The 23640-nt window shown below is 44.6% G+C and overlaps 2 protein-coding genes across 9 annotated transcripts in view; one reads left to right on the top strand and one right to left on the bottom strand.

Annotated features, from left to right (window-relative positions):
- Ubn1 (ubinuclein 1) overlaps nucleotides 1–5279 on the bottom strand; it is a 30693-nt gene extending 25414 nt beyond the window's left edge. Inside the window, exons 1-2 of one of the 4 annotated variants that reach the window (XM_046444670.2) lie at nucleotides 4539–5279; nucleotides 607–894 (exon numbers count right to left, since the gene is read on the bottom strand). In XM_046444670.2, coding sequence (XP_046300626.1) covers nucleotides 607–855 — 249 coding nt within the window. In that variant the 5' untranslated portion in view covers nucleotides 856–894; nucleotides 4539–5279. Of the gene's footprint in view, nucleotides 1–606; nucleotides 3187–3247; nucleotides 3266–4538 lie in introns of those variants that run through there. The other 3 variants (XM_046444655.2, XM_046444661.2, XM_058579568.1) reach the window with 3 other exon arrangements.
- Nucleotides 5280–5394: 115 nt separating this feature from the next.
- The window catches only part of Glyr1 (glyoxylate reductase 1 homolog), a 32539-nt gene continuing 14293 nt past the window's right edge, over nucleotides 5395–23640 (top strand). For 3 of the 5 annotated variants that reach the window (XM_046444700.2, XM_046444690.2, XM_046444681.2), the window contains exons 1-7: nucleotides 5395–5513; nucleotides 6545–6581; nucleotides 7522–7601; nucleotides 16035–16173; nucleotides 16684–16926; nucleotides 21743–21829; nucleotides 22686–22742. In XM_046444700.2, coding sequence (XP_046300656.1) covers nucleotides 5476–5513; nucleotides 6545–6581; nucleotides 7522–7601; nucleotides 16035–16173; nucleotides 16684–16926; nucleotides 21743–21829; nucleotides 22686–22742 — 681 coding nt within the window. In that variant the 5' untranslated portion in view covers nucleotides 5395–5475. The remainder of the gene's footprint in view (nucleotides 5514–6544; nucleotides 6582–7521; nucleotides 7602–16034; nucleotides 16174–16683; nucleotides 16927–21742; nucleotides 21830–22685; nucleotides 22743–23640) is intronic. The other 2 variants (XM_046444720.2, XM_046444711.2) reach the window with 1 other exon arrangement.

The raw sequence follows: 23640 nt of genomic DNA, 5'->3' as shown, positions 1-23640 counted from the left end.
CATAAAGAAATCAAATTGATTTTTAAACACCCTGAAGGCAAAAAATAAGTTAAAAAGGGTATGTGTGTGTGTGTGTGCGCGCACGCGCGTGTGTGTATGTATGTGTATAAATATATTCCTACCCATTCAAGTAAAGAAACTACCCAGAATATTACTGTTCAGAAGAGATAAGCAGCAGTCTGTGTATTTTCTTTGTCCTTGCACTAGACAGGGAAAGTCCCTTGGCAAAGGGAAATGTCCAGCACAGAATTCTAGCACCACAACAGCCAAAGAACTGGTCTCTCTTACATGTTACATTTACAACCTCATTATGAAAAAAATGTATTGTTTCTTTTATTTACATTAGTTATCCATAATTCAAATTAGCCTTAGATAAACCATATGTTTTTCTCTAGCATCAATCAGGAAAATGATGCTAGAAGAATTCTCTTCCTTCATGACCAGTGGTAAGGTCAGCTAATCTTGTAGGTGCTTTCCATGACTGATGTGCCCTTATCCACATCTCTCTAGCCTCACTTCTCATTTCCCTGCTGTGAAGGCCCATGTGCACACAGTGACACTTCCATGTTAGGTCTGCAGAGCAACTCTATGGATGCTAGAGCGTACCTTATCTCCAGACTGAAGGCCTTTCACCTTTCCTCGTATATTCTTCACCAGCTCTGGGTAGAAGAACTCGGGGCAGCGTTTGTGATCTGGTTCAAAGAGGGTGAGTGTAATTCGAACAGCTGCCGCAGCTGGCTCACAGTCCTGATGCTGTTCTGCTCCCCCAACCTCCTCTTTCCGGGACTTCTTCAAAAATGCAGGATTCAGAGAACCTGGGAGAGAGGTGAACTGGACCCTGTGGGGCTCCGACATGGCTACCAACAAGTCTTAGCAGGTGTCACTGCATGGCTTCTGTTAACATTGAAAAGAAGGGCCAGGTCAAACCAAGATGATAAAAACAAACACTTCCTTTATAGATTTAAGTTTAAAATAATTTCATTATCAAGAAGAATCCATTGTTGGATTTATTTCTGTTGCTATTTATTGCTTTTTCTTCTGCTTAAGTAATACTCATTCTAAATATAATTTTTTTCATAACTATATGATAATCACCTCAAATCCCATGATCCAGGTCAAAAGATGATAGAATGATGCAGTTAAAACTTTTATCCCATACAATTCTTCCCATTTCTTTTTATGCCTACAATTTCTTTTTATGCCTTCTCCAATCAGATCTTATATAAGATTCCCCTGATAAGGTCATTCATATATACATTTTTCACATGTAACTCCTTAACCCAAGTTGAACTTACTATGCTATAAGGCAAGAGGACAGGCTCTAACTTGGTTTCTCCCCAGCATCAATCACTAAATAATCTTCTTTTCCCCTTGCTGATTTGGCATATATCATCGAGTAAAGCCTCAGATATGTAAGGTCTAATTCTGAAAGCCATCTGTTATATTAATCTAGTACTTAAGAGATTTTTAACCAAATCAATAGCAAAGTTTCGAAAAGTTTTCTGGCATGTTTTAATATCTTGAATTAAAAGTTCATCCTTATTGTCTTTTAAAAATAATATTTGGCTTTTCCAGCCTATTTATTATTTCAGTTCAATTTTAGAATCATTTTGGCAAGTTCTCCCAGAAGGCTCACTATACTTTGATTGTAAATGAATCACAAATATGAATTAATTCAGGGAGATTTGTATATATTCTCATACATGTAGATGTATTAGTACATATCCAGTATCCAATCTTTTCATTATAATCGTAAAATTGTGATCTAAGACCAGACAAGGAAGAAAAATATCTAAAAACTATAAGAGTTAAAATCTTCCTAATCAGGCAGCAAAGTGACTGGCAGTGAAACAGGTTGGCCAGTATGCAGACCACTTACTAACTAATGTGCACAAAGATGCTGAAAAAGAATCCCCCCCACACACTCACTTCCAAAGAAACATTCACAGCTCTTGGGATATGTGTGACACACTGGACTGTGAAAATAAATCCAGCTGAAAGCTTACAGGTCTCCCACTGAGAGAGCAGACACAGTCCCACTGTAAGAAGAGAATCAGCAGGATGTTCAATAGGAGGAAGAAAGGCCATCCTTAGCTGGGCACAGGGGCACACAACTGTAATCCCAGCAGCTCAGGGGGCAAGACAAGAGGGTCAGGAATTCAAAGCCAGCCTCAGCAACTTAGCAAGGCCCTAAGCAACTTAGATCCTATCTCAAAATAAAATATAAATATGGCTGGGGATGTGACTCAGTGGTTAACCATCCCTGGGTTCAATCCCCAGTACCAAAAAGAAAAAGAAAGGCCATACTAGAGATGGCAACCAGATCCTAATGTCCCTGTACAGCTGGTAATTTAAAAATATAACCTCATTTCATTCCAAGTTGAGACTGCAACTTCAATCCACCTAGACCTTAAAACTGCTCCTCTTAAGTTGCAAAAGCAACTGTGCAAGTGTAAGACAGTATAAAAGCAGGACCATACTGGAGGACAGGGCTGGGATGTAGCTCAGTTATAGAGTGCTTGCCCAGCATGCACAAGGCCGTGGGTTTGATCCCCAGCCCTGCAAAGAAAATTAAAAGAAAGAAGAAAATAAATAAAACCAGAGGACAAAGTAAATCAACCTATTGTATATTAACACAAGTTAGACTTGTGGTTAATCAATCATAATATGCTATCATTTGTCCTAAGTCATTTGAAACATTTAAGAGAATCACATATATCCCCATCCCCCAGTACTGGGGATCCAACCCAGGAGAGCTTTACCACTGAGCTACATCATCAACTCTTTGAGTCAGGGTCTCACTAAAGTTCCAAACTTGTGACTCTCCTGCCTCAGCCTCCTAAGTCACTGGGATTACAGTCACGCACTATTGCACCTGGCAAGTACCAGATATATTAAAGAAGGACATGTTAGATTTACAATCTTAATTTGAACTGTTAAACTTCTAAAGTATTTACATGTTTTAAAAAACCTGACTTACATGTTTAGACTTAACAAATGTTAAGTTCTTGGAAAGACTGTACTATTAGATTTACAAGTTCACCTCTTTCGAAATTTGAAATATTTGAAAGTATAAAAATATTAAATGCCATTTATAACATTTAAGGGAACCGGAGCATAGTGGCTCATGACTATAATCCCAGCAACTCAGGAGGCTAAGGCAAGAAGATGACAAATTCAAGGCCAGCACAGACAACTTAGCAAGACCGTGTCTCAAAATACAAAATAGAAAGAACTGAGGACATACCTCACTGGCACAGTGTCCCTGGGTTCAATCCCCAATACCACCAAAAAAGAAAAAAAATAAGGGAATTTAATTAACCTGGTAAAAACAGTTAATTGCTTAAGGGAATTTAATGTTAAACTGGTGCCTTAATTGAACCTTACTAAAAAATCAAATATTTTTGCTTTTACATGAATATTCTTAGATTTATAAATAAAACAAACCAACATTTGTAAGTAAAACTTAGTCTTAAAAATAGCTAAGTTTTAAAACATTCAACTTTAATGAGTTTAAAATTATTCTTAGTATTCTATCCCCAAAATCATTTCTCTTAAAAGATTTCAACTGGAAAAAAAAAAAAGTCTTCAACTGATTATGCAAAACAATGGTAGCCTCCTTTGCATCTCAGGTTATTCCCAGGAACTATATATATATATTTTGTTATTATAAATATATCCTTTTTAACCATTCTGGTTTCAAACTGGTTATTGATAAAACAGAAAGATTAATTTGTTTATGCTAATTTTGTAATTAACCCCTTTACTGAGTTTAGTGTGGTTTTTGTTTGTTTTTTTCCCCAAAATAGCAGTACTGTCATCCACAGAAATGATCATTGTCTTTCCTTTTCTGGAAAACTGCACTGATCTTTGTTTCATGTCTTATTGCATTGGCTAGAACTTCTAGGGTATCAGACAACATATTTTTTTTGCAATGTTCCTGCAAAGGAATGGGAATGCATATATTTTAATTGTAAAACTGATTCACATTTTTATTGTCATTACTATATCTTCAATTCTTCAAAAGTTCAAGTTTCTAAAAAAGAAAACACGTGCTCGATTTTATTAGATTATTTCCCACAATCTTAAATACGCTTTAAACAATCAGTTAAGAACATACACACACTGTGAATTCATCGCAGTCCCTACAAATAATTCACGGTACTTCATCGAAACTGGTCTCCAAAGAAACATCAGGTTCCGGGACAACCCAGCAAGCTCAAACACCCTCACCATCAAAGCCTCTGCACAGCACATGGCCCACGGGAAATGCGGGTGGATCTGCCACCTTTACAAGCAGGCATTTGGCTCAGGAAAAGTGGGGCTCTATGGCAGTCCACCTGGACTCGGGCTGCAGGGACTCTGTTGTAAAGAGCCACGCCGCTACCTGTCTACGGAAGTTTAGGCAGGCGCCCGGCTCGACCGCGGCGAACAGTCCCCCTGCGCAGGCAGCCGACTTCCTGCTGTCACAACTTCTTGCAAAGTGTCAAACTACACCAAGGCTAACGCGGGAGCCCAGCACCGACAACCACACGCACCTTTGTCCCCAGCGCCGACGCGGGCCGCGGACGTCCCCCCGCGGCGGTCCTCATGCCGGCCCAGATTCTGGGCTGCCGCGCGGCTAGCGGCCGGCTCCCGAGCTCTGTTTGCGGGCGGCCGGCCGGCCGGTGCCGCGGCCCATGGCCGGTTCCCCGCCCGGGGGCCTCGTCAGCCGCGCCGCGCGCCGGCCAGAAGGCGCGGAGGAATGCCAACTCCACGTCCCAGAGGCAACTCGCGGGACGACGAGGGGGCGGCCACCGGGGGCGCCGGCAGGAATGCGGCGCGGACCCGCAGCTCCGACGCTGCTCCGGGAGCCGGCCGTCCACAGGAGCACTTCGCAGAAACCGGCGGCGGCAGCGGGCGAGCGCGGACGCCGGGGGCCGGGGCCTCTCGGGCTGCAGTCAGCGGAGCCCGCCGGGCGCAGGGCCCCAGGCTTGGCGCAAGCTGACTTCCAGGCCTCGCCGAGGTCCGTCAGAGCAGCTCGCGGGCTCAGCGACGGGATCGGCCGGCGCCGCGGGCTCGGGGATGGCCCGCGGCCCGCGCCCGACTAACGGCCGTAACGGAAGCGCCGAAGGGGCGGGGGACTGAGTCCAGCGCCCGGGGGCGGGGCGGATCGCGAGGCCGGCTCCCTCCCGCGCTCCGCCGGCCGCACTGTCGCCGCCGCCGCCGCCTCAAACCGCGGACGCTTCGTTGTCACGAGCCCGAGGGAGGGGGAAGGAGCCGGGAGTCTCCAGGCTCCGGCGCGGGGAGACCGCGGCACTCTAGTCACGTGCCTCCCTTCCGACCAATGACCGTGGGCAGGCGCGGTGACGTCAGAGCAGCGGCGTGGCCGATGACAGCCGGCCCCGTCACGTGGTCGGGCCGACTCCAATGGGCGGCGCCGCGGCGACCTGAAGTTCCCGGCGGCCCGTGCGGCGGCGGTGGTTGGGTGGTAAGATGGCGGCTGTGAGTCTGCGGCTCGGCGACTTGGTGTGGTAAGTCCGGGCGGCTGGGGCCAAGCGAGATGCGCCACGGAGTGGCCTCCCGGGGCGCGAGATTTGCGGCCAGCCTCGGAGCTGCCCTTCTGCGCAGTCCAGACGGCGGAGGGAGAGAAAGACGGGGTGCTGGCGCTGCGAACGACGCTGGGCGGAAGGGGCAGTCCGGCCCCGAGGGACCGAGGCCGAGGGTGGCCGCGGCGGGCCCGGCTCTGAGCCCCGAGGCCGCCCCGGGGTGGGCCGCGCTTGGAGCCGAGCGACCGGCAGAGGTAGCCCCCTGGCGCCGCGCGGCTCCCGAGGACACTGTGTCCCCGGGGTCTTGCTGGGGCTCCAGGGAGAGGGGAGAGCCAGGGAACCCGCGGGGCCATCTCGCCGGGGCAGGCGGTTCAAGTCCCGCGTTGTGACGAGACCTTCCAGTGCGGGCGGCTCGGCCCGGGGTGTCGAAACCGATTGCTGGCGCTGCCCAGTGAGGAAATGGACAGGGGACTTCTCCTTTACAACCGATGGCTTGGTAGTGACCGGTGCCTCTCGTGGTCTGCTTCTGTGTCCCCGACAACCGCCCGAACCAAGACTGACCGTGGTCGCCCTGCTCGAGCTGCCTACTTTGTGTGGACCCGGAGACCGGCTCCCGCGGGCGGTTGTCAGAGCCGGCTGTGTGCCTGGGGAATGGGGGCACGTCCGTGTGGACGGAGAAACCGCCCCAGCCCGGCACCGGAGGGCACAGGAGGCTCCCCTCGAGCCGCTCCCGACGGTTTGGGTGTTCAGTGTTCCTTGTCTGCCCGAGAAGGCACGGGACACACACACACACACACACACACACACACACACACACACACACACACGGTGTTTCATTCCGGGTCCGGGGTCTCGGCCCAGCTGTGAAGCCAGATTAAGAACCCTGGTTTGCCGGCTTTTGTCTGGCACTTGAGGATGCCAGCCGAGATTGAGAAGCATAAATTGCGTGTTGAGTGGCTTGAAGGAGAGGGACTGGCTTTTCCAGAGCAAGTGCTGACTCTTTGTGTTTTCTCTAGGGGGAAACTCGGCCGGTATCCTCCTTGGCCGGGAAAGGTGAGTGTTTTGCTCTTCAAAGGATGATATCTAAAGTTGGGTTTGAGGAGGTGGAAAATGTAAAGTGCATTTCCCTCAGTTTCTAACACTGAGTGAAACTGGGCCCATTCAGATAACACTCATATTCTGTAGTTTCAGTTATTTTTTAAAAAGGCAATACAATATGAACCAGATCATTTAATCTGCAGTAATTGCTTATTTCTTGAATCAGAGTTAGTTTATGAAATTTGTTGTTAACCCTGGGAATCAATTCTAATTTCAGCATATTTTAGATTTATGCTGAAATCTAACAAAAGAAGAAAATAAATTCTCCAGGAAGAGAGAAGTCTAAATGTAGGTTAGTGAAAAGCCAAAGTATTTTTGTCCCGACTAAGTTTAAATCTTCTTCCCCTGTTACCATATGTGCTGCTCCAGTGCATCTTTGCAGAAGTTGGCATTCCACATTTTGCATGAGGTGATCCATCATAGCTTTCCAAGTGTTCTGTTTTTATATTCTTGCTTGGAATCCAGGAAATGTCTTTAGACTTTGCAATATGGTGTTTTCTGTGCCTCAGTTGTTCTTTATTTTCACCATTTCATGTTTCAACTCTTTGTGCACCAGAAGTATTTTGAAGAATATTTCTTCGGTAATGACATTGACACATTGAGGGGAAGTGATATTGATCTTAGTTTTAACTGCTTGTATAACAGAGCCATTGCAGTAAAAGGGATATTGTATCCACTGAGCAATGCTACATGTTAGCTACAGGGAATTTCCAGAATATTTGTACATTTCCACATATCTCAACTGGAAAGTGCCAGAGATGAACAAGTTCTAGGCCTTATATTCCTATTCTTTCCCCATGCCCCTTTAACAACTTAGAGCTGTAGAAACTTTTCTAGTGGGGTGCCATATTGCTATCAAGTCTTTTTTTTTTTTTTTTCCCCTTTTATTCTCTAGATTGTTAATCCACCCAAGGACTTGAAGAAACCACGTGGAAAGAAATGCTTCTTTGTGAAGTTTTTTGGAACAGAAGATCAGTGAGTGGTATTCATCAAGTATTCATGTTGTCGTTGTCTTTGGGCATTTCCCTGAGTCTGAACTGCCAAAAGAATATTCTGAGGATCCTTAGTTCAGGCTTCTTGTAGTACATAAGAATGGCACATCATCTGGCTTCATGCCTAAATAAAATGTGCTGTTCTCATCTTGCAGAAATTGTCCTGGGGCCAAAAGCAGTGTCAGGTAAGAACTAGGCTTCATGATCAGAAGTAAGAACTTCTGCTTAAGATAGTTTCTCACATCTTTCTTTACCAACTCCATTGGCACTTCCTTTTTTTTAATATTTATTTTTTAGTTTTAGGTGGATACTATATCTTTTTTTTAATATCTTTATTAATTTATTTTTATATGGTACTGAGGATTGAACCCACTGCCTCACACATGCAAGCCAAGCGCTCTACCACTGAGCTACAGCCCCAGTCCCAGACACTATATCTTTATTTTTATGTGGTACTGAGGATCAAACCCAGTGCCTTATGCATGCTAGGTGAGCACTCTACCACTGAGCCACAACCCCAGCCCCTGCAGTTTCTTCTATAAGAGCCATGTTTGCTTCTCTTTTAGTGGGCATTAAAATTTATTCATGAAGTCTATAGTGAAAGCTAAAATTTCAGTTATCTTAATAAATGTACTTGTTTAATTTTTTTTCTCTTTTGCAGTAGTAATACTCTGACATTTTAATAGTAAAGCTCAAGTAAAGGGATCCAGGACCATTAATTGTAGATTCTTTGGCTTAAGGTCATATAAGAAGTCACACTGAAGGGAACAATGTGTATTAACTTGAATTTCCAGCAATTTTTTTTAGTTTTGTCAACACTACATCAAGTTGATTATCTGTATCTAGCTAGTTTGCTTGATTTTTTATTTTTTTTAAGTAGTTGTATTTCTATTTGATTCTTACAGGAAAATGTAACTTTGGGTTTGAAAAAAAAGGTCTGACTTTTCTGATAAATCTGACACTGATGGTTAAAATATTTATTCTTAGAAAACAATATATAATATTACATATGAAAATTCCTTATGAACAGTATGCTTTCCTCATTCAGGAGTTTATACATCAGTGCTCTTCCGGGTTTCACATTTGCCTAGTTTGTTGACCTTCATGATACTGATAAACTCCGCCCCCAGTTCTCTGTCACAAACCAATTTACCAGCCTTCTGGTGGCAGTATTTCCAGGAGTTACTAGCCTTGAGCTGTGAGAGGAGAACCTGTGAAAGAGGGAAAATTCTAATTCCCTAAAGAAGAGTGTCCTGGTGAGATTGACACTGAAGGAACTCCAAGGAAAGTGAATGTTGTGGTCCCTGCCTTTCAGATGCTTGGTTGTGACAAGACTTAAATAGTTCAGATAAAATTATGTGCAGAGTTAGTGATGCAGGTAATTATGAAAGGCTTCTGGAAGAGGGAGAGGTCAGTAGGAAACAGTGAGGTCCAGGAAGACTGATGGAAGAAACAAGCCACAAATCCAGTTCTGTAGGATGAATAGTGTTTGGGTGGGCAGAAACAACAAGGGTAGTTCAGGCAGTGGAGATACTGCTAAGCTGACTGGCCTGAGAAGGAAGAAGCTCCCTGCCTAGGGTAACTGGAGCTTGGGAGTAATTGAGGCAATATACTTGGCTAAATCTGGTTGACTCAATGAAGAATTACATGTTTCTGAAACAAAATGGGAACTCAGCCAGATTATAGAGGACCTGCAAGCCATGATTTGATAATTTTTTTATTGTTGAAATGCTAGATGAATAAACTACAATCCCTATGTAAGAAATGAAACCTAGGAAATTGGAGTTGAGTGAACTTGAATGCTCAGCCAAGCACACAGGTGCAGCCAGTAACAAAGGATGTGCACACTGAACACAAACAACCTGCTACTAATGACAGTGATATGAGTTCTAAGTTCATGACTAGGGCTCTTTGGAGAGTTCGTAAGCAAATGGATATAGGCAACTGCTAGGTGTAATAACCTTAACCTTTTAAACTCCCTTGATGGAGCTCTACATAAAAAGCTACTTAAGGCTGAGCATGATGGCACACACCTTAATTCCAATGACCTAGAGACTGAGGCAGGAGGATTGCAAGTTCAAGGCCAGCCTCAGCAACTTAGCAAGACCCTGTCTCAGAAAAATGTAAAAGGGCTGTGGGTGTAGCTCAGTGGTAGAGTGTATGTTTAACATGAAGCCCTGGGTTCAGTCCCTTGCACCACCACACCCCAAAAAATATATATTTAAAAATTAAGATAACTGTGGGACTTTTAATAGGAAGACAGTTAACTTGGAGAAACAAAAGGTAAGGATTTAGAGAAATGCTTCCTTAATGATCAGTGTTAAGGCAGATCTTATTTAGTATCTTCATAATATCAGAAGGTAAGATATCCAGATTGTCTGGTGGCAGCAAATTGCTTTGAGGAAAGAACTCAGGATTTGTCACCAGCCTAAAATGCATTCAGACCCTGGTCTCACCTACTCTGTGATCTGGGCAAGCTGATTTACCTTCCTAAGCCATTGTGTCTGGTGTGGTTTGGTAGATAGCAGGTGTTCAGCAACATCACGTCAGGATATAGATCTATTACAGGACAGAAAAAAAGATGGTAAGAAGAAGCAGACAAGTGGATGTAAGAAAAATGTGAGACACAGATTATGCTCCTGAGAGCAAGTGAGTATGTGTATATATATGTTTGAAAAGAAAGGAAGCTGAGTGGGCAATTCCTAAAGAAGTTATCCAGGTATGCTTTTCTGACCAAAAAGGCTTTGAACATGAAATAATGTATTGCTCCACCTTTATGTAAAACTATAGTGTGCCTCTCCAGGAATACCATGTGCTGTTCAGTTTGTGCTTCCATGGGGATCTGATAGAACTAGTGAAGATCCAGACAAAGGGACCTAGCAGACAAAAGAGTAGGACTCTTCAATATGGGAAAGCAGAGACTGAAAACAGCATGATCGGAACATTTGAACCAGTGGATGGCCTTTAGGAGTTGACACTGCACGTGGAATATTGTGTGACTATGCTCAGGACAAATACAGAGAGTCACTTCAAGGTAATACAGGTAGTATAAGTGGATTTTTAGGGATGAGAACTGATGTTTGAAGGACAAAGCTCTAAGTGGCTGTGGTAGAGGCTGGACTTTACCCTTAACACTTCATGTGGGAGGGGATGAGTGTGGCCTATCCTGCAGTAGGGGCTCCATTGATTCCTCCACCCTCACCACCTGACCCCGTGGTATTCCTAAGAAATATAGTATTCAGTCAGAGATACTCAGTTTCAAAATTAACACACTACTTATGGGATAAAATATGTAACTAGAATTCTTCTGGCAAGGACTTTTGTTAAGAATAAAGTGATTAGCTCTGGGGCTGGGGTTGTGGCTCAGCGATAGAGTGCTTGCCTAGCATGCTTGCCTAGCATGTGCAAGGCCCTGGGTTTGATCCTCACACCACATAAAAATAAATAAAATAAAGGTATTGTGTCCAACTACAACTAAAAAATAAACGTTTAAAAAAACATGGTTAGCCCCTTGCAACAATATATAGGGTGATTCTAATACTTTTAGAATCCCGAATTTTCTTTCTCAACTATAACTTCTCACAAATTGTGTGGGCATCCCACTGTGAGGAAGAGAGAGCCAGACCTGCCTGATCAGATGTCACTGGTGAGGACAGAACTTACTAAGATGGCTGAGTTCACTTGCCAAGCCACATAGCCAAAACAATTGCCCGTGATCATTTAAAGAACCATTTTCATGTAAATACAAAGGGGAAAAATCACCTTATTATAGCATTGCTAGTTCCACCATGTGACCACAACCAAATATTAAGCATCAAATGTATGAGAGTCAACCTTGGACAGTTTGATGGGTGATGGTCACCCATCAAAGAAGAGATACCTCAGAATTTAAAAAGTTTCATCAGTGGCAGTGGATCGCACAACAGAGAGTGTGTTAGTTTAGTTTGCAGGTCCTTAGAAGTTACCAGAAACAAACCAATTCAAAAATACCATTGACAAATAGTAGGTACCTTGCAAACTACCTCAGAGTTCCCATAGCAATCTTCACTTCTGATCTTTATTGCTGCCCTTTTAGGAAATGGATGGATTTGTCTTGGTTCTTCTCCCCACCCTGCCTGATGAGGAAACTGAGAGGCCAGGGGGTTGCCGGTTTTAGTGATAAGATGTCCAGGATTCCAGCCTGAGGTGCTTTGTACATCAAGCCACATCTAAGGTGGGATAGGCCTGGCCGAGTGTGAGGTATCTGAGTCAATACTACAAGTAACTCTTCTAGAAACAGATATCTGAGTTAATGCTGAGAAGCCTAACAGTTGGAACCATGCAGGCATCCCTTTTCACCTGGAACCAACTAGCCTACTTTCCCTACATCTAGCACCATGTAACAGTTGGAGAGTTGAGGCAAGTGGATAGTGAGGGCCACTGTTCTAGATTCAGACAGCAGTGTCCCCATGCCAGGGCACAAATGCTCTTCTATAGGGTGTCAGTTAGCTGCTGCTGTCCCAGCAGCAGCAGGAGCAGTTCCTGGCCTACTGGGGACTTCATGGATAAGCATGTGTCATATGATGGAATTTTAGAAACTGGCCCAAAAAGAAATTGCCAGTCATTTATGAATGTAGGCAGTATAACCTAAAATTCTCATCCAGCATTTGGGAATGTTTTCAGGGTTCTGAAACAAGGTCTTATCTATATAAGTCTTTGTTAATGTCTTTAAGATTACATTTGCTTGAAGTTAACTGAGGAATTCCTCATTTTCTGTGCATATTTTCTGATGCCTGTATTTCTGGATAGTTTAGATTTGGACCTATAACACCACAGTAATCCCCAGTCTTTTAATTATTTTTTTAAAAAGACATAAAAGAAATTGCTTATTGAGTACTACTCACAAATCCATATGAAGAAGGGAACCCATATTCTTCTGACCCTGTCCTTGTAATTTCCTTTGGATTTTGTGCCCCATGTTCATTTTCTTTTTCTCACTGTGTCCATGTCATCCCCCCACACCCCTCCACCCAGCTTCAAGATTTCAGTACGGGTCATTGTGTCAAGATGAAGGTTAAGTCACATGTGAGAATCTTTGAGATTCGTCATAGACTGACATCTCTAATACAACATCTATGTACATGATTTTCATTTAAGGGAAGAGCAGATCAGAGTGTTTGAAAATGCTAGTTTTTATATTCGTTGGTAAGTTTTGAATGTGAAGGAACTTTTTAGGACACCAGTTTGAGTTGGCTGCTCTGGGATGCATTATGTGCAATTACATCAGCTAGGCAGGAGCTCCCCTCCAGAGCAAGTCTCCAAATCATAGGGAACATCTGGAGTTGGAATAGCCCAAGTTCTACACAGGATCCTTTAGTACAAATTTGATGGGTTTTGTTTGTTTTGTAGTGCTGGGGATTAAACCAGGGTCTCATGCATGCTAGGCAAACACTCTAGCACTGAACTACATCTCCAGCCCCTGACTTGTTTTTTATGTATAATACAGATTTATGGTTCCAAAAAAAAAAAAATTAAGCAGTAAACAAGAAGGCAGATCCAATCATCCCCATCCCTCAGCTGCCCAGATAGATAGTGTTTCCTGTGTCATGTCCCTCCAGAGAGATGGGTGAGGCATTGAGAAGTTGTGTGTATTCATTTTTTTCATCTTCACATGAGTGGTTGCAAGCTACACACATTGCTTTTCTTGCCTTTTCCCTTTAGATAGTTTAAGGGGCCTTCCTTTTCCTTCTCTGTAATGGCCTCTCAATTAATAGTTACTTTTTTTTTAGTTGCTTACTACCACAAGCAAAGTATAATTACTGCCTTCTACATAAAAGCAAATCCTCACACTTTAGACAACCTGGTAAGTTTGTTCTTTCTGATTTCCCAGCCCACAGCAAATTAGACTGAAAAGGTAAAGCTCCGCCCAGGCATTGGGAGGAGCATATGAGGAAAATCACAAGTTTCAGCTTATTACAAGGAAAGAAACTGAATAGTCTTTTTTTTAAGTCTGGGAGTGTAGCTCAGTGGTAGAGCACGATAAGCATGAACCAAGCCCTTGGTTCTATGCCCAACACAGGGAGAAGGGGGGTGAGGAATCATTTAAAAACCAACAACAAAACAAATGCTAAAGCCTTACCAAGTGAGCCTTCCAGCACCTTTTAACCCATTGATAGGGGACCACCCCGCCACATGCCTGGAAGGCATCAATGATTATTTATTGATTGCCTCTGAATCAGAGGGGTGCTCTGCTAAAGTTCTAGCTGGAAAGCACATCCACTTTAAAAAGAGGGAGGTTTTGTGGTATAGCCTTTAGAGAAAAAGTCTACCAAAGTGATTTAAGCTGGGTTCACTTAAGAGGTAATCCTAGGAGCAGCTGAGCTGGTGTTTGACTTTCTGATGCCCCAGGATGCCTCTCCAACAATAGGTCAATTTCCTAAGTTTATTAATGTTTCTTGCCTTTATCCTTTTGAAGTCTTTTTTGTAAGTCTTATTTGGACTGTTTAGAAAATTATTTTATAATTTCAAAGATGATTGTAGAGAGGAAAATTTCATTGTAGTATCTCAAATTCCTATCTTGAGGGTAAATGGAATTTTGAGTGTACTTGCTTCTGGCAAAAATCAGTAATCCATTTAAAATGCTTCAACAGAAAAAATGGGGGGGGGGTGTTGATTTATTGGTTCTTCCTCCATAGATGTCCTTGCCTTTGCATTTTCTCTGATTCAGAGATTGATGCAAGGCTGGGTAGGAGGTGGTGATGGCAGTAGCAGGAAGGAGTAGGTGGGATTAAAGCTCTTGGAGCCTGTTTTCCCAGCTCCACAAAAACCACCTTGTTGATCTTTTCCTGGAAACTTGTACAGGTCTCATCTACCCTGCAGCTCCTAGGAGGGTGATGTGGGTCCTGAATGCCATGGCTCTTAAACTTCATCCTGATACCACACAGTTAATATAGCAGCTTAACTGACTTTGCATCTGATTGCTCCAGCCTGTCCTTACAGTCAACTGTAAATGCAGGGAGAGGCAGGGGAGTCAGTTCAAAAAATAAGGGGTAAGATCTCCTTTCTTCTCCCTGGGATTGGACTCATTGACTTTCTTGTGTCAAATTGCAGACTTTAAGCTGAGTTAGTCCCTGGGAAGCATCTGTTCTATGAGGCCAGAGCTCTGTGTCCCTGTGAATTGTTTGGATTAGCTATAGAGGAATTGTCTCACTCTCATTTGGTGACTTGCATTTGCAGGCTGGCAGCCCAGGGCTGTCATGTCGTTCTGACCCACCATCATGGCTTTTACACAACACCCAAAGTACAAGTGGCTATTGTGGGTTGTAGCATTATTTCTGTATACAGAAGTTTGCACTTTCAATATTAGTGCATATCCTCCAGCCTTCTCTAAGGAAAGAACGTTTGAGTAGTGAGATAGCCCAGTTTCTACATCCTTAGCCTGACCCATTTTTTTCTGAAGGTTACACTATGACACTGATGAGTATTGCAAGATAAAACATATGTTAATTAACTGATATGTTGCCCAGCCTATAAATTCTCTTTTATATTTGAATTTTCTAAGCCAAATGTCATTCAGGGAAACCACAGAAAGCCAGTTGTTGCAAACTCACTCAGGTTAGTGTGGTAGGCCAGGTATTCCAGAATTGATGACTCGCTACTTTTTTCAGTTTGAATGTTACATGTTGATGTTAGAAATTAAAAATTAGATATCAGAGGAATGCATTCTACCTTGACTTTCAAGAACAATCTCATTAGTAAAGGCCTCCTTTTGTAACTGCTGCCCTCATCCCAAACCATGTTTTGTGTGGTTTAGTAGCCATGGATACCATCATTTATGATCAAATATAGGCTCAGCAACTGCAAATATCTGTAAGAGCCACCAACTTTAGAAGGTGCTGGATTTCTTTATCTCTGACCACATCCCTGACTCTTGGTTGATGGGCAGAACATAAATCTGGCTCAAGTTGTTGACAGGCAGCAAGTGTTTTCTTACACACTTACACTGCCATGGTTTATGATGCTTCCAGGGACTCTGATTACCAGGGATGCATGTGTGGCTTTTGTGCTGAACAGTGAGACCATCTCCAACTTTCTCTTGTTCTGAGCAAGTGGCTGGGTATGTGTGGTTGAATGTTGAAGCTAGTAAATGAGAATAGAAACAATAGTGTATAACATACAATTTCATGTGAGGTATGTTCTGATTTGTTATAGAGGCTGCTGTGGTGGTTTTCGTTTACTTATTTCAAGAAAATATACTATAGCCTCAAAAGTTTGGGATGGTTGAGTACATGTTTTTTAAAAATCCCTTTTTGAATTTCAAGCCTTTTTGAAATTCCAGTTAAACCAAATGGATGTTTGCATTCTGCTCTAGTGAGATCTTTGGTAGTTTTCAGCATTCACAGTATGGATCACATACCCTTTCTCTGTTTTCTGCTAGTGCCTGGATCAAAGTGGAACAGCTAAAGCCATATCATGCTCATAAAGAGGAAATGATAAAGATCAACAAGGGTAAACGATTCCAGCAAGCTGTGGATGCTGTTGAAGAGTTCCTCAGGAGAGCCAAAGGGAAAGACCAGGTGAGAGAAATTCCAATTTTCCCTTTTACACTAGGCCTGTTATTTTGCATAGTTACTAGAAGATTAAATGTCACCCAGTCCCACAACTCTATTCAGAGATGCCTGGAGAAGGCAATACTTCAGTTTTAAGGTATTAGCCTTTGGCTCATCAGCTTGCAACTCCGTGCCTGTGGCTCACCTTCCAGAGTAGCTTGTTGTTGGGGAAGTTTTGTGGACCAAGAGGAATAGCTTAGCTTTCAAGTGCAGCACAGAGCATAGGGGCATAGCCTCTGGATATGTACCCTTGATTTTAAACCCCACCTCCTAGCTTTGGCACTGTGGACAAGTGACTCAGTTCTTTTTTTTTTTTTTTTAATCTACTTCCCCCAATGTAACTGGGGGTGACCAAGGAACCTGTGTCATAGGGTGGCTGTGAGGATGATTCACAGAAGTGCCTGTAGCAGTGCGCGGCACCTGTTGGTGGCAGCAGCAGCTGTTGTGTGGCTATCATTATTATTATTAAACTTTCAGACATCATCCCACACCTCTGCTGATGACAAGAGTCGGCGTAATTCCAGTGAGGAGAGGAGTAGGCCAAACTCAGGTGACGAGAAGCGCAAACTTAGCCTGTCTGAAGGGAAGGTGAAGAAGAACGTGGGAGAAGGAAAGAAGAGGGTGTCTTCAGGCTCTGCAGAGAGAGGCTCCAAACCCCCTCTGAAAAGAGCCCAAGAGCAAAGTCCCCGGAAACGGGGTCGGCCCCCAAAGGATGAGAAGGTTTGTCTTACCACCGTAGCTTCTGGATTTAGTGACCTCCTTGTGTGTAAGGTAGAGCTGGACCATGCAGCATGCTTCTGCTCACCAGTGGTGTGGAGTCCTGTCCTGAGTGCTGCCTTGAAGAAGCCCGCAGCCCAGATGAAAGATGGACGAACAGGCCTGAGTCCACCTGAGCCAGTGTACACAGGCTGGCTGGGAAGGGCTAGTGACAAAGGGAGAAGATGCCCCAGAGGTGATGGCGTGGATGTCTTGGTACAGTGGAGGACAGTTAGGCAAGCAGAGATGGGGGCAAGTGTTCAGTAGATTGTGGAGGGCCTGTGGTCTTCTTAAGCAGGGGACCCCGTGCAGCTAAGTGAAGGTGGCAGTGTGCGCCACGCATTACAGGTTCGAAGCCAGGTACACATTCGTGAGGGGCAATAGTAAGTCTTAAAAAAGAGTATGCTCAAGGTTCAATGGAGGAAGCCTCCCTACAATTTGGCAACCAGTTGTATAAAGGATGAATGTGAAAAGGGAGAAGAAGGTAATTGTCAGCTTCGCTTCTGAGAAAATAGTGATAAGATCCTTACACACAGAGGAGTCAGGAGATGGAGCTGGCCCTCCAGGAAAGAAAAGAGGGCAGTTCCATGTTGGATTGGGGTTTTTGATTTGTTTATTGTTATGCTAGGTATTGAACCCAGGACCTCACACAGGCTAGGCAAGTGCTGTACCACTGAGCCACACCCCAGCCCCTAGTTCTATTCTGAATGGAATGAATTTGAGGTGCAGTCTAGATAGGACTAGACATGTAGGCTTGGGAGGCAGCCCTGGAGGAAGGATGATTGACTTCATGAGACTGGATGAGCTCGCCTTGGGAAAATGAGAAAGAAAGGCATAGGCTGCTCTGCAGGGAGAAGATGTGGTCTGCGATGGTAGCATCTGAGGCGCCAGCAGGGTAAAATCAGTGGGAATGTTGTGTCTTTCTCATTCTCGCTGACAAAACGTAGATCCAGTCTCTGAAGCCCAGGGAGAATATCTAGATGAAGGGTTCTCTCACACAGGAGAACTGTCGGCAGTGGGATAGAAGAAACAGAACCCAAATGACCAGCAGGAACAGTGGGTGACCAGACCACTAGACATCAGAGCGTGGTTGGCAGATTCAAACACCAGTAAGGCCAGGCAGGCAGTGAGAGCAAGAGAAGCTGCCTGATTGGAAGAAGAAATGTTCGAAATGCAGGGAGAGCAAGTTGGGAGGCTGAGGCAGAAGGATCACAATTCCAGGCCAGAGTCAGCAACTTAGCAAAGCCCTAAGCAACATTAGGGAGACCCTGTTTCAAAATAAAAAGTAAAAGGGGCTGGGAATATAGGTCTGTGGTAGAGCTCTTGCCTAGCATGTGTGAAGCACTGTGTTCGATCCTGAGCACCATATAAAAATAAATTAAAAATAAACGTATTTAAAACAAAAAACAGCACTTTTTGGGTCCAAAGGAGCATCTCTGTGGCTGCCACTGTGTATGTAGTCTCTGTTTAGAGACAGTCTGTCTCACTGTTAAATGGCCTAAAACAATAGGAAAGCCCTTTCCCCAGTGACCATGAGCCAGGAGGTGGAGAAAACTGCCAATTGCAGTATGCAGGACACTTCAAGGGAGTGTGATCTAATCACAGTAGGTGTCATGTGGCTTTTGAGTTGTCTTCCCAGGGATCCAGAAGGAATCTGGGCTGTCAGGTTTTATCCTGTTTTTCACATTCCATATTGTTCTAAAGCAAGTATCTCATCAACTCCTATGTCACCATGGAGAGAATTGGCTTCTTTTTGTATAAGGGTATGTATAGCGAGAGATTAGGACTAAGGCCCTGAGATGAATTGTGGCCCTGTGACTTCCTATAGCTGCATGACCTTGGCCAGTTCCTTTGCCTCAGTTTCCTCATCTGGTCATTATTGTGAGAATTCAGTGAGTCAGTGGCCGAGCCCTAAGCAGTATATGGCTTACTGGGCATCTGACCATGGCTTTGTGTTGGTATTTCAAAGGTGGGAGATGGTTGTGCGCTGAGAGCTTGGTGGTGGCTTTAGTGCAGCCAGAGGCCCCTGCCCAGGCCGCCTTCTAAAGGCTTTCCCCAGGCCCCCAGTACAAAGGCATTTTTCTCAGGGCTGAGTTGGTCATCTGGAGGGTAATAACATTTAGTCATATTTCAGTCCAGGGGCTCTCCCTGCTGTTGACCCTTTTCAGTGTCCTTTCTGCATAGCCTTTGTGCTTGGCCTAGCCTGTGGTGCAAGGATGTGTTCTGAGGACGGGGTGAATGTGGGGAGAGGCACAGGTCAGACAGCAGTCTCAGCTCAGCATCTTCAGACGCACAGGGGAGCTGTGCCAGGGCACTGGTATTTTGATGCATTCTTCCAACCTGATCTGTTCAGTAGCCTCAAAAGAGTGTGTGTATTTTGCCATAGTAGTTGTCATTTGACTGGCAAGCTCCTCTCAGAAATAGAGCAGAGCACAGGCTGATAGCTGGGCAGAAACACAGGTGAGTCATTCCAGGCATCATCTCCTGCCCCATAGGTAATATTTCAAAAGGTTGACCTGGATCTGGGAGATTACATGCCGGCAGGCCAGGCTGGATGTGGGCAATGTCTAGACTTCTGTTGGTGAGTGTGCTGGGCAGTGTGCTCCCATGCTCTTGCTAGGGTCCTTCTTTCCTAGTCCTAAGCTGAGAGCAACAGCTGTGGGCACCAACCAGCACAACAGAAGTAGTGTGGCCAAGCCTGTGGCTCTCCTAATATTTCAAACTCATGCAAAGACCAACAATTTGGGAATTGTACTTCATGCTGGACCCAGAGCTATGTTCATCTTGCTCCCATACCATCTTCCCTAGAGTTGCACGGTCCTTAGCCATGTGTGACCATTGAAGGGTTCTCTCACAGGAGAACTGTCAGCATGTAAATTATACAGAGTATGATTTAAAATTCAGTTTCTTGGTTACTCCTCAGTTGTGCTAGGCTGGTATCAGGTACGCCATATGACACATGATTAGAGGCTTCTGTGTTAAAAAGCACAGATATCCAGCATGGCCTTCGTTGCAGAAAATTCTTCTGGCCAGCACTGCCCTGGGTCTTTTATTTCTCCTCAAAGCCTCATTATTCACCAAATGTGTATTGAGCAGCTCCCCCACGAGCCAGCCGTCTGGAAGGAAAGCAGTGTGACACAGACGAGGCCCCTCACTTCTTCAATAAGTATTGAATCTCAACTATGTGCCAGACTTGGTTTCTGGCATAGGGTAGAGAATGAACAAAACTGGCAAACTTCTTGCTTTTCTAGAATATACTTTTAATAGCACAAGCCCTACAGCCAATTTCCTGAGTTTAAATTTGATCTACTGCACTAATGGCTAGCTCAGTGACCTTAGCCAAGGCTATTTAAACTCTCCACATCTCCATTTTCTCTTCCATAAAATGAAGGTGATAGCAGTTCTCTGTCATGAGGTGACAGGGGTTATGTGAGACCATGCATATAGCACATAGGAAGCCCTATGGAAGCATGCTGTTATTAGGGTCAGAATCGACATTCCAGTGGGGGAAATACAGGTAGGTCAGGTAGAGCCTTTCTGATCAGGGACATTTCAGCAGAGACGTAGCCTGTGAACCAAGCAGACATCTGTTGGAAAATATTCCCAGCAGTGCAAAGGCACTGAGGCAGGTGCATACTTGATACATTTGGGGAAGGGGTATAGCCAGTGGAGTGCTGGTGGGTGAGCAACTGTTGAGGGAGAGAAAAGAATTGGGACTCAAGGTTAGAGATTATCCTGTGGCTGGTATTACAGACCACATAGAACCCTCCCTATAGGTTGCCATAAGAAAGTGTAGGCTGTGCTGTGTGAGGTGGGAAGCTGGTATTCAGCAGAGAAGTGCCGTGGACTGACTCAATTTTAAAAAAGATTGTCCGGCTGCTGTGCAGTTTTAGACTGTGGAGACTCAGAATGGAAGCAGGGAAATTTGTCTTGTAACCAGTCAAGTAACTGGTGGTGATGGCCAGAGTTTGGGAGTTATCAGTGAGGATGGTGAGGGGCCGGGTAGATAGCCAGCTATAAAGCAGCAGTCGTTGCTGGTGGGTCAAAGAGGGAAGAACCAAGAAGGACTGCCAGAGGCCTTGGCCTGGTGGATCAGTGGAAAAAGAAGTGTGGGCCGGGGAGCTGGAGAGTTCCTGGGGCACATCCAGATTCACATTGGCACCCAGATGGACAAGTCAGGAGAGCACAGGGGTGGAAAGGGAGGAGGTACGAGGTAACACTGAGCAGGAGGGAGAGGCTGAATGGGCTGTAAAGCTGAAACAGTGACCTTTTGCCCAGGAGGAATGGGCACCAGGCAGTGTAGAAGAGGAGTAGCTCCAGGGTGACTACCCTGGGTGTGTTCTAGTTTCACCATGTCGCAGCTATAAAGTTTGCACAGTCTGCCTCACCCGCAGCTTTTTTTTTTTTTTAAGATATGGGGGTTCCTTCTGAAGTCACTACTGTTTCTTAATGGTCATTTAATATTCATTATTGCTATAAGGAACTTTTCCTATGACTTTGCTGGCAACACTGCAGGCCATATCAGGCTTTCTGATTACCTCCTTCCTTGTGAAATGTAGGCACAAGAACACATTTTATCATTTCAGGAGTGGAGAAGAAAGGCTCACTTTGTGTCTGCCAGAAAAGCATGCTGTGTTTCTCCAGAGGAACAGTCTTCAGAATCTTGCCTGGGGATGGGCTTAAACTTAAATGTAGACCATGGGCTTGCCAGGGCTTAGCTCAGGGCTGAATGTGACCAAAAGGAAGCAAAGTGTCCTGATGCTCTGTCTTTCCTCTATAGGACCTCACCATCCCTGAGTCTAGTACCGTGAAGGGAATGATGGCTGGACCGATGGCCGCGTTTAAATGGCAGCCGACTGCAAGCGAGGTAAAGAGCTCTCCTGTGTCCCATTGCCATGTCAGCAGGTTTCCTGGCACTACTGAGATTCTCTTTCCTCCCCACCACCCCCCCTTTTTTTAATTATTGTTGTTGTCTTTGTTTAATGGCAAAACAGTAGAGAAGTCCATTAGGTAAAAAGGAAAACCCTGACCTTTGGTGTGTGCATTACATTTGAAGTAACTGATTCTCAGCATTGGTCTGCTCCCTCCGCCACCAAAGGGGGATCATTCCGCACATTTTTTTTTTTTTTTTTTACTTTATATTTTATAAACATCCTCTCATTGTCCATAAATACAACTCTTGATTCAAGTTTAATAGCCTGTGATTTTATGACTGGTATTGCTCCACCTGCTGCTGGGACTGTTGTGAGCAGCTGTGGAGGTCTGTATTTGTAGCTACTCTGTTCCTGTGTCAGAATCTACACATGGGAAGATGAGCCCTCAAGGGTCTGGCCTCAGACACAGGAAGGCCAAACTCCCAAACTGGAAGAGTCCTAGGAATCACTGAGGCCTAGCCTACTGGGTTGTCTGAGTGCCTCATGAATATTGAACACTGAAATACCAGTGTGCTTGTTTAATATTTTCCCACAGTGTTACTGGAATAATTTGTATACCAACCTGGCAAAAACAGATGTCCTTCTCCACTTGAAGCTAGTTTTCCCCTGGGTAGGACGGTAGTCTTTTCTTTATAACAGGCTTAGGTCAAAAGTGGGAAGAATTTCTAGATAGCTGTGAAAGGGACTAGATCAGAGGCACTGCAGCTGAATAGAGTCCAGGTCCAGGTAGGAGGAAGTACCCTTTGGTGGAAGGTAGCTTGCTTAAAATTGATTGTCTTCTGGTTTCAGCCTGTCAAAGATGCAGATCCTCATTTCCATCATTTCCTGCTGAGCCAGACAGAGAAGGTGAGTGGCCATGTGAGGTGCCCAGCCCTTCTTTGGGGGCCATCCTCCTGGGGAATACACTCAACTGGGACCTCTTGACCAGTGTGAAATTTAGGCTCTGGCCTAACCCAGAGCAACTGGCAAAAAATCACAGTGTAGGTCCATGAGGAAGTCATGTGATGCTGAGATTAAAAATAAACCAGAATAGGACTGGGCTGGGGCTCAGTGGTAGAGCACTTGCCCAGCAAATATGAGGGCCCTGGGTTTGATCCTCAGCACCACATAAATAAATAAAATAAGGGTATTGTGTCTAGCTACAACTAAAAAAAAAAAAAAATGTTTTAAAGAGTAAAAAATAAACCATAATAAAGCTTTTCAAACTTGGCCAGCTGTATGGTAGAGATTGATTCAGAGTCACCTTTAGAGGCCAGGGAGAAGCCAAGTATTGCAAGCTGTCCACCTCTGTGCAGCAGCCTGTGTTGCCTGGGAGACAGTCCTCTGGTCTTTCCCACATTCTGCAAAGCCATGGATTAGGCTGGTCCTTGCTAGGATGATAGTGTATAGATTTTTAGTTGGACAGGTATGAGTTCCAAGCACAGTCACACTGACCAGCTCAGTAAGTCTGGGCACAAGACTACACGATCTCTGATTCTCAGTTTACTAACAAGATACAGAACCTGGTAGAGTTGCACAGAGGATTGAACAAGGTAACGTGTGTTAACTGTCTAGCATCTCATTTGGAGCTCAGTAAAATTATATAACAAACAAGCAGGGTGGTGGTGCACATTTGTAATCCCAGCCACTCAGTAGGCTAAGGCCAGAGGATTGCAAGTTCCAGGCCAGGCTTGGCAATTCAGCAAGACCCTATTCCTAAAAAATAAAAAGGACTGGGGATGTAGCTCAGTGGTAGAGTGCCCTG

This window comes from Marmota monax, unplaced genomic scaffold, assembly GCF_021218885.2.
Source record: "Marmota monax isolate L192 unplaced genomic scaffold, Marmota_monax_Labrador192_F-V1.1 WCK01_AAM20220418_F8-fsc00035, whole genome shotgun sequence".
NCBI lineage: Eukaryota > Metazoa > Chordata > Mammalia > Rodentia > Sciuridae > Marmota > Marmota monax.
Note: the sequence above shows the minus strand (reverse complement) of the source record. Positions and strands in the feature narration are given on the sequence as shown.